The sequence below is a fragment of the Neltuma alba genome, unplaced genomic scaffold (assembly GCF_004799145.2).
Source record: "Neltuma alba isolate B1F8T4 unplaced genomic scaffold, ASM479914v2 tig00010746_pilon, whole genome shotgun sequence".
Classification (NCBI taxonomy): Eukaryota; Viridiplantae; Streptophyta; class Magnoliopsida; order Fabales; family Fabaceae; genus Neltuma; species Neltuma alba.
The window spans coordinates 703,800-718,228 of record NW_021635573.1 but is presented as its reverse complement, the minus strand read 5'-3'; the positions used below and the strand labels follow the sequence as shown (position 1 = coordinate 718,228).

Sequence of the window (14,429 nt, the reverse complement as noted above, 5' to 3'; positions counted from 1 at the left end):
ATGAAGGTGCCAAGACACCCATGCATGTTCATGAAAAATAGCATTCACACACACACACACACACACACATATGGGAATTCTATTTCAGAGGAATGACACCCATACAATATATAGGAATGCATGGGTGCCAAGACACCCGTACTATATATATATATATATATATATTTTATATAAAGTTTAAGGAAGCCAAATATACCACTCAATCTTTTTTTTATTTATTACATAGCATACTCTCGATAATATATTTTACATGTAAATCAGGTGGTTAATTCAGATATCAATATCAGTATGCATAAAAACACGTATAAAAACAGTGAAAAATAAAAATAAAATGGGATCGAACCAGAAAATTGGCTAGTAATCTGATCTAGTTTGAGAGCTAAATTTGTATCAACCCAGTCAAACAGAGGTGAACAGGTGATGAAATCGGGTTGGATGATTATGTTGCTAGTTGTCCTATTTTTTTCTCGTTAGGCCCCTAATATCTCGGTCACTATAAATTTAAATAAATTTTAATAATGATTTTGGTACCAATAATTACTAATTTTAGTTATTGAGGAATCATAAAAATCAAAATTTTTAATATTATTATACTTTTGTTACAATTAAATTATTATTGTATTTCTTTGTATTTTGTTAGTGATTATTAATGTTGTTATATTTTTCTATTTTTAATTAGATAATATTATTTTAATATGACCGGTTTGATCTTGAGTTAACCTCGATCTGACCCACTAATTCTTAAATCATTATCTTGACTAGTTTAGTGTCCAATCTGATTTTTTGTTGTATAGAAGTTATTATATATGTCATGCATGTGAAAAGTTTTATACTCTTTACGGTTCTCATTGCAAGGACCTGACCTTCTAACTAATTTATACATGTCAATGAAAACATCTAAAAGCATTAAATTTGTCATACATTTCAGTTGATTTTTAATGTTATTCTTATTAACTATATTAGATTTAAATATAGTATAATTTATATTTTCTCACCACCCTTATTAAATATGGACATATATGGAAAAAAATATTTAGTAATAATCAAAACTATTATGGAGTTTTATAAAAAGGAAAAAAAAAATACCTTCTAGAGGAGGTCCTATATTAAACATTCTAAGATCAATAGGGTAAGGAGAAATATGATTTGATGATGCATAAAATTTTTTTTAGCACAAGCAAACACTTTGAAACATTTTGTTCCATATTATGTGTTAATTAGCCATTATGTATATGAAAATTTTAAAGCTTAATATTCCTCCGATCTTTAATATAAGACTTATTTAACTAATTTGATTAGATTAAAAAAGTTAGGTAAGTTAGTTAATTATAAGAAGTGTGACATATTTTTCCTTACCATAATCATCTTTTTTAATATTCTTCCTCCCTCACTTACTTGATTATAGTTGAGGAAGTATCTATAGAAGTAATTTAGAAAAAATTGATAAATATGATAAATAGGTCTTATATTTAGGATTAAAATTAATTTAACAATTAGGTCTTATATTAAGGACAGAAGGAGTAATAGTGAATGTTTTTAATATCCGTCATAATCAAAACCTATATTAAAAATGATGTCATAAATCATTATGTCCAACAAATTATATCATTCTTTGTTTTTTTTATATCCAAATTATGTAACTTCTTTAAACATATTAATACATAAATATTGATTATTCAAAGTGATTTCATCATATAAATGCAATATGCCCAGGTTATGGAGAAAAATTCTCCTAACTATTTGTCATCATCTTCTCTTGTTAAAATATCGGAAAATCAATTAAAACATCACTGTGCAGTATTTACAGAAGAAATCAAATACAAAATCTGTTCTAAACCTAAACTGGTCAAGTTTTTGATGCCATGATTGTTTATAGATAGTTTGTTAAACACTTTTTAATTAATTATTATATTTTTCTTATAATTTTCTGGGGGCGAGATTCACGATGAATTCAACATAATATATTATTGACAATTTAAAATAGCAGTGCACTAAGAATGATTGCTTAAATAAGCATTAAAAAATGTAGATTTTTTTTCCTGAAAAAAAAAGTAGATTTAGATTATCGTAAAGAAAAAGGAAGTCCTAAATTAGTTTTTTTAGTAGTCATACTTAAATAATATTTTATAAAATCAACAATGGAGTTGATTTGGTATGTAAAATAACAAATCAAAGGAAAAGAGAGCTTTATGGGAGACAATATTGTCATGAAAGCAGCTTAGTGCCTAAACACAATGATTGACCTGTCCATTTGAAATTAAAATATCTTGAACTTGAACCTTATTTTTTGGCTTTCTTTTTAAATTTTCTTTCAAGCAATTAATTAGTTCATCGGTTAATTAATTAATCATTCATTTAATTAAAGACGCTTGAACCTGACTTTCCATGCAACTTCACATGAATAAAAGGAAAAAATTTAAGAAAATGACCAATTACAATGAATTTAGATGATTTGGTATTTATTCTTTTAAGTAATCCCCTTATTCCAATTTTGTAAATAAAAAAAAAAACTTATGAAAGAACTCTATATATGTGAAATCCAATTTAGTTTGACTTGAATTAATTATGTCTATTAGGTTGGTGTATAAAACAATTCGATACACCAACTAGTTCTAAGTTTTGGTTAGAACTAACACTGTGTGTGTGTAAGAAATAAAAATAAAAACAAAAAGGGAATATCTCTGCATAATATTTAAACAATTCATTTTTAAGTTTAAGTGTATCTTTCAGATGATTATTCCCCACTCACCTAATTAGCACAAAAATTAAGAACTGAATTCAAGTTCTTTGATCTTTGCCAAATACATAGAATTCTTCAATTGCTTAGTTGTCTGTTGTTGTTGCTGTCTCTTGCATGGGCACACAATATTTTAGTCACTTTGATATTCTTCTTCTTCTTCTTTTTTTAATAACACAATTTGATGTTATTCTAATTTATCAGTCTTGCCTAAACCATATTAATTAAAAGAATGTGATATTTGCACGTCAAGTCTTTATTTAACAAAACATTATTTTATTATCATTAAATAAAAGCTGTAGATTTTAGTAATGTGAATTAATTAGGTGTTTTGTTTTTTATATATAAAAAGTCTTCAAAAAATATTATAAATTAATTTTTAATGATATTTAATACGATTATAGCTGAAACTTTGTAGGGACTTGTTTGTATTAACCTTTGTAAAAATAACATTTCTTTTAACTGACTTTTGTAGAATAAGATTAAATAAAAGTGAATTAGTGTAATAAAATTTATATTTAAATAGATTATTAATTTGGTAAAAATTTGTTTGGATTATCTATTGCAAAGTTGATTTAAGAAAGTTCAAATTAAAAAAAAAGTAAAAAAAGTTGCTTCAACTTTGAAATGATTTTTGGAAAAAATTACTTATTCTCACAATCATACCAGACATTATTTTTAGCTTGAATGGACTTCCTTTTTGGGTTCAAAGAGTCAATTTTGACCAGTAAGCTCATCTAATAAAATGTTAACAAGGCAATGTTTCACAGACTTGAGATAAATTATGGTAATAATATTTATGCTAATAGTCTTATAAGAGACTTCTTGATAAGTGAGAGGTCGGGGGTTTGATCTGGTTTGTAACTTTAAGTTATTAGTGCTTACTCTTGATCTAATTTAAAAATATACTCTCTAATTCAAAATATAAGATAAACTTTATCTACTTACATTTATCAAAAAATTAGTTAAAATCAGTTTAAAACAATAAACATGTAATGTATGTATTTTCTTTTTCAAATACACTCTTGTTAATGAAGAGAATAAGTAAAAGATACAATAAATAAATCAAAGAGGAAAGAGAATATATATTAGGATAAAAAAAACACATTAAATACTTAGACAAAAATTAATGTTATCTTAGGAAAAAAAAATCAAGTCCTCTCAACAAAATTTATCTTATAGTATTTTAAACTGAAGGGAGTAATATTTATGATTTATCAATAGGGGGTTAGATCTAATAGGATTTAGTTAATTTCTCATAACATGACAAATTAAGATTCGAATTTTAATAAGGAGATGCGTCACGTTTAGGATTCAACAATATTTTGAATATGATCACCTTTTAACTAAAAAAATGTAGGAGAAATGATTTTAATTTACTTGAATAGAAAATAGAATTAAGTAGATACGCAAAAACAAAATGAAAGAAGCCGATAGAACCCTGAATGGAATTTGGGGGAAGTCGTAATCAAGTAGTGACCAGGTGCTCGCCCACGGGACGCGCTTTGGGAAGCCAATCTGCCACGATCGCGACCTGCCCTTTATTTTTTTATTGCCTCTAATTTCTCGATCATCATCTTCTTCTTGTTCCTTTTCCCAAATAATATGCCTTAGCTTCCACCAAAATTGAATTCAATTAATTGAAGCTGTCCTAAGTTTTTTAAATTTAAAAAAATATTTAAACTATGTAGACCATACTCCACGTTCCCTTCTTTTCCGCATGTGAGGAGTATATTTCATAGATAACAAATACTAATACCCACAAGGAATGATATAGGAAAAATCATTTTTCAGTTGCCTATAGTTCTTTTTTTTTTTTAACTTTAAATTTGATACTGTGTGTTTTTTTTAATTAAACATATAATTTTACTCTGTGATTATCTTTAACCTCTGTAATTTTGCTACTAGTATTGTTAACCTCTAAGTATGCAGATAGCTACACTCCATGGTCCTTTTTTCATTTGTAAAGTGTATATTTCATACTATTTAAGAGAATGTTTGACAACCCTCAAAAGTATTTTTAAAAAGTACTTTTCTAAATGAGGCAAACTCTTTCACATATTTATTTCGTAAATTGTAAAAGCGCTTTTAAAATTATAGTTTGATTTTTATCCAAATACCCCCAAACACGTTTACGTAAACGGAAATAAAATCTTTCCACATACCCCACTTTATATTTTAGAAATTACAATTAAAAAGACTATGACTCCAAACAAATACTAGTGCTGAGAATAATTAGTACTCCTCTGATTCTAAATATAAAACCTTTATATTAGTATGTATAAAAGGTCTTATATTTAGGATCGGAACAATATATCTCTTTTGACTGGGCTACCTGCTACCATATGCACAAGGGCTGAAATCCCAACTATTAAAGTGACAAAAAAAAAAAACCTCCACCAGTCACATCAACCGAGATTGGTATCTCTTGGCATTCGGTAGCTAATAAGTTTGATTTTAAAATATTATTATTACGTTAATATTAATTTCTTAAAAATTTTTTGTTTTAATTAATATATCATGTAGAGTAAAATATATAATCTATTTCAGCAAATTTTGTGCAAGTTTTTCAACTCCTTCCCGTCTGTCCAAACTTTGCAATTGGGATTGAACCACAAGTTGAAAGACTGTTATTTCCTATATATCAAGGGAAAATAGGAGTCTATATAAGGCATTCCCTTCCGTGATAATTATAAAGTAAAATTAAATAACTTCATGATTTGTAAGAAATGATGATAAAATGTGAGTTTTCAATTTCGTCTTTCACCAAAGATTATAATAAAATACTCTTTCCGATCCTATTTATATGCTTTAATTTGAGAGATGTGTAATCCATTTTATAAGCATTAATTTGGATTTGTCTTAACATTTAATATAATTTTTAAATTTTTTTTCTTAATTATTTATTGTCTTTCATTTGTTATATTTTCTCTTATCACATTTTCACCCATTCTTTTTTATCCTTTTTCTCATTTATTATAAGGGCATATTTGAAAATAAAAATATATTTCTAACATGTTTATTACTTTTAAGTAATTTTAGCTAATCATTTGTTATTTGTGAATTAGTTATTTAACGCTTATAAGAATTAGAGGGAGTATTGTCTAGCAATTAAAAATATGACAACAGCTCACAATAAAAGAGGGGTGGGATTTTAATTCCCACATTTTTACTATATATATATATATTTAAGATCGAATAATATTTTAAAATTTTACCGCAAAATTATAAAAGAATGAAGTATGTTAATCAGTATACAACTAAAAATATTAGTACTCTTCTTATCTATAATATAAGAGTTATTTAACTAATTTAAGTAAATTAAAAAAACTAAATAAATTAGTTAATTATAAGTAACAAATGTGAAATGATCTCCTTTAAATATCTCTATGTGATATTAGATTATATATTAGTATATATGTTCGTTAAATTAGTTTGAAAAAATAATAACTATAAGATACAAAATAGATTCAGATTTTACATTTAAGATTAGAATCAACTCCGTAATGGGTACTCATTGAGTGCTCATTAATCATCATAGCTATAAATAATGTGCGCTCATTATTATGATAAAATTTCAACCATATAAAATTTGATTTGAACGATCCAAATTTAAAATTTTAATATGTAATTTTTTATAATAAATTGATCTTTTGAGAATTGTGAATTATAAAATTATCTTTATTTTGAATTCTATATTTATTAGAATAAAAATTATTTAAAATATAATAAAAGTTTGAATTAAATTTGAACTATCCAAAATCAATTAGGATAATCCAAATTATAATAAGCACTTTATGCTCAATGTCTAGGAACAGAGGAGTATTAAGTTGTTTTCCTCCTAGAATCTCATCTCCATTATTGGATCAGAAAATAAATAGTTTAGATTTAATATTTTAAGATAAGATATTCATCCTCTTTTTTTTTTTTAATGTAATATCATAATAATAGTTTTATGAAATATTAAATCTGAACCATTTATTTTTGAATTCAACAGTGGAGACGAGATCCTAAGAAGAAAAGAAGAAAAAGGGTCATGAAAGGATCTGCTTCCATTAATTTAAGAGTAAAAATGTAATTTTGCCTCTGATTTTATTTTTCGGGTGCACCCTGCATCCCAATCTTTTCAATGGTTTAATTTTACCTATAATTTTTTTTGGCACAATATAGATCAAGGATAAACTTGTACAAAAAAGTATCATACGTAAAATTGTATCACTAAAAAATTGAGGTGCAAGTGCATCTGAAAGATAAAATTAGGAATAAAATTACACATTTTCCCTTAATTTAATTATAATCAATACTCCCTCTTGTCTCTATTATAAAGCGTAGCCTGAAAACATTTTTTAGTCCTAAATATAAGTCATCATCTAACTCATTAATTGCTATTTTTCAATTTTACCCTTATTATTAAGTTGAGTGTTTACTCTATACTCATCTAATTCTATTTATAAGTCACTTTTAATATGTTTTACACAGATTAAGACAAACATTATACTTTATTAACTCTTATTTAAAATTTAACAATTTTCTGACTTTATACTTGTTTAATATATATTATTCTTCATGTAAATAAAGTTAACACAATCATAAATGAAGGATAAAATTGTATATCCATATAAAAAATTTCTTTCAATGCCTTATAAATAAGACCAAACAATATTTTCTCTCTCTGCATTATAAATGGGAGCAAATAAGTACTTTTATATGCTCATCAAATTTCATGTTTCTCTATCTCCATTATTTAAGTCGGGGGCCATTTTGAAAGAATTACTCCTTCTATCTTTTTTTATAAGTAACAACTATTATTTTTCTCTTGTTCCTAAATATAAATAATATTTGCAAATTTTCTTAAATTTTTGCAGCAACTTTCCTATTTTACCTCATTAATTACTTATTTTAATATTCAATATATTTATTATCTCATTTTTCAAATCACTCCATCCACATTTTCTCTCTTTCATAATTTTCTTTATTATAATAATTTTTTTATTCTCTTTCTTATAGTCTCTCTCCTTTATAAATAAAGGTATTTTGAAGAAATAACTTTTAATTTTTATTTATTTATTATTTTTAACTAATTTTTTAGTCTAAGTAATGAAATCTAAGATTACTTATAAAAAAGAACGGAGGGAGTATTAATTTGGGACAAATTTAATGATTTAATTTTCATTCCTTGTTCTTTTTTCTTTTTTTTTTTGATGTAATTTCCTTGTTTCATTTCTTGGTATAACAAGGAGCGGAGAAAGTATAATTAAGTTGAAATACGGGCCTATCGTGAATGAATTGACGGTCCGAATTTTAGTGCCTTTTTTTTTTTTGGGGGTGAGGATTTTAGTGCCTTTTGATGACACTAATAAACTTCCGTTTGGTTCATTGGGGTAAACAAAGTGATTCACGAGGCCTTGCATTTAAAATCTTGGTCCCCCGTGGCATCCAATTCCCACATGTTTCATGACACAAGATTCGAGGCCCTAACACGGCGCCACGTGGACAAGCAGCTCATGGTAACATCATTTTGCCGGCGAAATGAAAGGAAGAAAACAAAACAAAAGTGAATATTCTACCTGCGACGCATTAACAAAATCTTCCTTTTTTCCCATTGAAGGAAGAAGAAAGGAAAAAACAGAGTGTAATTCCTGGTAAGAATCCAAAAACAGAGGAAGAGACTTGAGAATAGATAGATTGAGCCATTGAGGCATTGAATATGAGAGAATGAAGAAGAGTGACAACCATGTAGGATCCGAAAACAACGGAGTTTGGTGAACTTGTGTAATCTTTTTTTGTCTCTATCTCTATCCGATTTGAGCAAAAACTGTTCGTTCTTCTTCTATATTTTTGCTCAATCCCCCCCTCCCAAACCAAACCGCACAGGTCGAAAAAGAGCAACTCACACACGAGGAATCAGAGTTCCTTTCTGGGAACGAGGTTCCTCATTCATGCTGAAACTTTCCCTCAGGTCGTTCTTTCTCTCTTTCTGTCTCTCCCCTTCCTCTGTTCATCATGAATCAGAAAGATGCTTTTGCCATCTCCTTGTTTCTTGTGGTCCAATTTTTCTTCATGCATGTGTTGTACTTGATGATATGCCTTTGAAGCTGTCTCATTATTTTATACTTTCAGTTGATTTTAGTATCTCATGAGATGCTCATAATGCTTGTATGGTGTTCCCATTGATCAAACATTAAAGCCCAGAATGGCCCACTTCTTCTGTTAAGTATTTCTGTGTTAAGGAATATGGAACAGCATCATCTTCTCCACTTTTGACCCCATGTGTTTGATTTTTCACTGTTCAAAACAAGGACTCTCTGCCAGCCGAATACATGTATGAAATGGATAGTATTCATGTATTATTATTATTACTGCTGCTTTTCCCATTGCTGATATGATTGATTATTGAAGTTGGGCCTACCTGTTGACGCCGTTCAACCCAGAACTTTCAGACTGGCTTTTATTAAAATGCGTCAATATTTTACACCTTTTAAAGAACTTGTGATTTTTTTAATAACTTAATTATTGCCTTCAGGGTTTCTTCGTAGTTGGTGGTGTACATAAATGGCCTTGATGTAGATGAACAGGGAAGGTATTGAACACCATCGGCTATGGATCTTGGATCAAGGGACGATGCTTCTCTCTGGAATGTGCTTCTTCGAGTTACAGGTACGTGCTCAATTTGAGAAATAGGATATAGAGAGAAAAAGAGAGAGAGAGAGAGTTCGTGTGTAACGTTTCACATGAAATCTGCGGAAAGAAAGCTCACCAAAGTTGTTTCCAGTAGCCTAGGAAAAACCAGAATATCTTTTACCTGTTAGTTTCTTCCACTGGTATGTTCATTTAGAATCAGCAAGTTTAAGGGCAGCAGATATTAGATAATGTATATTAATCTACATTTTGAATCATTACTTAATTGTACGGGGAAATATAATTATAAAAAACAAAAGATTTGGAATTCAGCCATTTAACTTCGTTTTGGCCAATTCTTCTGCATTTCCTTTTCTTGATGAAAACTCCATTGTTGGCAACCTGACATGGTTGGTAGGTCCTGGCTTCTTTGGGAGGTTACAGACACAGTGCCTGCTATTTCAATTGAATTGAAACCATACATGAACAAAAGAAATTTGATGTTAGCAGTTGTGAAAAAGTAGTTTCAATGGGGGGTTGTGCCTCAAAATCAAAAAGGAAGGGCAAAACTCATGGGAGAAACAGGCACAAACACGCCAATGTCCGAGGAAAAATACCCACTGGCGTTGCTGACATGTCCTTGAAAAGACTCAGCAGTGCTGGAAATCATGTTGGCGATTTTTCTCTCGGTGACTTTGTTCACTTGGACTTTGACAAGGGCCGGAGGTCTGAGGTTTCCAACATGACATTTCATCTCACCCAACTACAATATCACAGTCATAACCAATCCGATGGAAATGGTATCCTCTCTCTCTCTCTCTCTCACACACACACACACACACACGCAGTTCTTGGATGCCAATGATCTGGGGATACATGTTATCGGACAGAAAGAGAGTTTGTAGTGAGCAATCTGTCGTGCATTTTGTCATATCCTTTGGTTACATATTTTTTATAGTCCTTTTGTTATGGCATTGGGGTTTTTGATTTCCTTGGGCTGAGAGAGTTACCTTGTATGATCATGCTGAGCACTGTATGTCTTTCAGGATCGTGCCAAGAGGAAGCATGGTTTGACTCGGTCAGCATGATTGAATCTGATTCAGATGATGACTTCATCAGTGTGCATGGAGGTAATGCACCTATATGTATTATTTTATCTGTCCATGATTTAAGATTTGTGACAATCTTTCTGATTCAAATTCTGTGACCGACAGATTGCTTTCCTTTTGTGGGTAATACTTTGGGGAGTGTCCCTAATACTCAGCTACTCCAATATGAAAGTGCATCATGCTTTGGAAACTCAGGCTGTAATGCATATGAAGGGTTCTATGAAAGTTATCTCAAAATAGATGGGGGCAACTATAAGAATGAAGAGAAAATTCAAGAAAAGAACTCAAAGCCTTGCTTGCCTGTTCTAATTCCTTCAGTCAATTTTAATGACATGAATCATTCCCCAGCGAGTCCTCAAACATCACACATAACGCAATCAACAGTTATCATGGTTTCGGTCACAAGAAAATCCGTTGATGGGAATGAAAAGACTGGATCACGTGAGTACAGAAATTATTTTTTGGGAAGAAGAAAAGGTTTCTTGGTTTCCAGTTACTGATTTTGGATAAATTTTGCAAATAGATATCTAGATCAGTCAGTGTTATGATATTAAATGAGTGGCTGAGCAGGTGCACCTGAGAGATTACTTTACCATCCCAGAGCAGGGTTTCAAATTCAGTGTTCAGCTCTGGAGAAGCCATTGCCTGGATCCTGGTCCACAATCTCGCCCTCAGTGTTTAGGCTCCGGGGGAAGAATTTTTTCAGGCATGTCAGAAAATTTTCTGTCAAATTTTATCATATCTAGTAGTAAGTATAATTGACACTATTTTGTTTCCTTAGAAGCTAGGATTTATATATTCAATTAATTATGCAGTGATAAGCAAAAGTGTCCAGCTCCAACTTGTAGCGCTTATACACCAATAGGTGTGGATTTGTTTGTTTGCCCAAAGAAGATCAATCACATTGCTCAGCATCTTGAACTTCCATCTGTCAAAGGGCATGAGAAAGTTCCGTCACTTCTTATTGTTAATATACAGGTTTGATTTTCAAACTCAAAATTATATGCTTTCACCTTTATGCTAGTAAACTGTACCTTGTCCTTTGATGAAGCCTATCCCCCTATGAATGTTATTTTTCTGTTAAAAAAAATCCTGAAGGAATGTGTATAATTATTTTATTTTTGTATCAGTTGCCAACATACCCTGCCTCTATGTTCAGTGATGGAGACGGTGAAGGCATGAGTCTTGTATTATATTTCAAAGTATCTGATAATTTCAGCAAAGATATCTCTTGTCACTTTCAGGATAGTATCAAGGTATGTCCCCTCATCCATGGCTACTCTATAGAACTTTTAAAAATCTTTAAGATGACACTTCCAAATGTGATGTGCACATGCTCCTTGGCTTTTGGAAACTGAAATATCAATTTGGCTTCTTCTTGAGTATCTGTTTAATTAGATAACTGTATTGGTTGTATCAGAGGCTAGTGGATGGTGAGATGGAGAAGGTGAAGGGGTTGACGAAAGAAACTGAGGTTCCCTATAGGGAAAGACTGAAAATTTTGGCTGAGGTGGTTAACCCAGAGGACCTTCAATTGAGCTCAACAGAGAAGAAGCTTATAAACGCCTACAATGGCAAGCCAGTGCTTTCACGCCCTCAACACATTTTCTTTAAGGTATATAAACGTCATGTTATAAAATTCTTGACTAATCATCAGATTAAAGACTGTTGGAATTGGGAAATTTTTAAACTTAGCATATTCTACTCACTTGAATTTAACTTTTTAACTCATCATGATATTGATGTTTTTGTATACAACTTGGTTATCATTTCAAATGTTTTGCTATAATAAAGTGACCTTTGAATCTATCCCTGCCCTTCATTGGTTTAGTTATTGAACGACTGGAATATATTTCAAATTAGATCCTCTACGTTCATATATTCAGAGTGTGTTATAATAGAACATAATCTTATATGGGTTCCACGTTCCAGTTCTACATTCACAATCTCTTTTCTCTTTCTCTCTTTAAATGCATTATATAATTTCGTTGTTGTGAATATATTTGTGTGAAAGCATGCCAAAAACATTTCTGTTGGGTTGTTTAACAAAACACCTTTTTTGGAGAGCAAAGTGTTGTTTATATATGCTTTTCTCCTATAATAGTATCATGCTCATATTAATACAGCTCAATTCTTTCACATTCCACCACAACTAGTTTTAAATTTAGTGCAGTAAGATTCTATCCATATTAATTGCAGGGACCTAACTATTTTGAAATTGATCTGGATATTCATCGGTTTAGCTACATATCCAGGAAAGGGCTTGATTCACTGCGAGATCGTGTACATAATGGAATACTTAATGTGGGCTTAACTATCCAGGTAAGGCATAATCTGACCACTTTAAGCTTAACGCTTCTGATATCAAGTTGATCAAACAATTTTGCCTTCAATTATACTGATGAAATCAATGCTATTTAATACAAATGCTAGCATATATCATAATCAGAAAGACAGGATTAGTCATCCTTCCCTGTTCCCTCAGCATGTTATCTAGTATCTCATATTTATAAAATTAAACTAAATGAATCAATGGAATATTACCTGGAAATCATTTTTCAATCTTTTCTATCAATACCAAATTGAATCAGCTAGAAAGCTAACTGAGAATGTAAATTCTTAGGGAAAACCAATCTATGAAAAGCTGATTCTATAAATATATATATATATATATTATCAGAGGCTTAGAGACAGTAGTAATGCTAGTAGATAAAAGGGAGAATGACTTAGATCTCGAAACATTTTGAAAGAAGATGAGTTGGAAATATTCATTCAGATAGCTGCAAATAAGAATTGTCGGTGCAAATCACTGGGAGTTACTGTCATTCTCCCCAAATAAAAAGGTAATAAAAAGCACCACTATGCCAACTTAGTTTGACGTAGTAGAGGCTCATATTCCTTAAATAAAAAGTTGTAAGTTTGATTCCCATCCCTTGTGTATAGAGCATATATAGTTATGAAAATGCAGTCCTTTGCAATACCCTAAGGGAGATTCATCTTTCCTGTTCGTATAGGATGCTCTTGGCCATGATGAACTGAAGGAAAAACTGCCATGTTATGATAATGATAGTGTACTACTTCTTCGGTCCTAAACATGGGAGTTGGTTAGAAATTTAGTTGTGGTCTTAAATGTGAGACCTTATTTCATTTTTATCTTTCGTGTTTATCATTTTCTTCCAAACTAATTTATCTAACTCATAAATTGATATATAATCTAATGTTATATTGGGTATTTTAGGAAGATGGTGTCCATTTGTTAGAATTAAGTAATCTATTTAGCTTCTTTAATCTAACTAGATTAGTTAAATAACTTTTATATCAAGGATTAGAGGAGTAGATATGTAAATATTGATTTCTATGGCCTTTGAATTTATATGCTCTGATAGGCACAAAAGCTAGAGGAACTACCAGAACAAGTCTTGTGTTGCTTGCGGTTGAATAAGATCGACTTTGTTAACAGAGGTCAAATTCCCACCATTGTAACTTAATTTGAAATTTGATTGGGACAACAGCCAGTTGATGCAGAAAAAACCAATGAAAAATGCATTGAGAGGAACACCCTCTGTGAAGAATGGCTGCTCAATCTGTGTGATGACTCTGATCACTCTGGGAAAGAGGTAGAAGAGATGCAAATTTGGGAGGGGAAAAAAAGAAACAAGAAGAAACATAATAAGCATTCTGTGAAATGCAATATTGAATTTCTTTACTACATTTCATGGAGCATTAATTGAAAAGGGATGATTCTTTTTGGTTTTTTTCAGTTACAGAAAGTGAACATAATGTATTATACAGAGTTTGAGAAATGAGCCTCACTATCCAAAGCTTTTGAACAATGTACCCTGCTGTGAACTTTACACACACACACACACTCTTATTGATAAATTGATTTATTATTGCGGTTCTTTTTTCTTTTTAAAGTTGAAGTTGCCGCTTCTCTCGAGGGAAAATGATATTACTTACTAAAT

The 14,429-nt window shown here is 30.4% G+C and overlaps 1 protein-coding gene across 3 annotated transcripts; it reads left to right on the top strand.

Moving 5' to 3' along the window:
• The first annotated feature begins 703 nt into the window (after window positions 1–703).
• Window positions 704–14,215, top strand: LOC114758772 (uncharacterized). Of its 3 annotated transcripts, none has more exons than XM_028947865.1 (11): window positions 8,634–8,696; window positions 9,313–9,394; window positions 9,774–10,155; window positions 10,402–10,485; window positions 10,570–10,905; window positions 11,035–11,170; window positions 11,280–11,442; window positions 11,595–11,720; window positions 11,885–12,079; window positions 12,664–12,786; window positions 13,851–14,215. In XM_028947865.1, exons 3-11 carry the CDS (start codon window positions 9,885–9,887, stop codon window positions 13,950–13,952), a joined length of 1,536 nt encoding a protein of 511 aa, XP_028803698.1. In that variant the 5' UTR covers window positions 8,634–8,696; window positions 9,313–9,394; window positions 9,774–9,884; the 3' UTR covers window positions 13,953–14,215. The 3 variants fall into 3 exon arrangements, with proteins under 3 accessions (XP_028803699.1, XP_028803698.1, XP_028803697.1); XM_028947864.1 differs by having other exon boundaries at window positions 8,638–8,696; window positions 9,261–9,394; XM_028947866.1 differs by lacking the exons at window positions 8,634–8,696; window positions 9,313–9,394 and adding an exon at window positions 704–714 and having other exon boundaries at window positions 9,918–10,155.
• The last annotated feature ends 214 nt before the right edge of the window (window positions 14,216–14,429 follow it).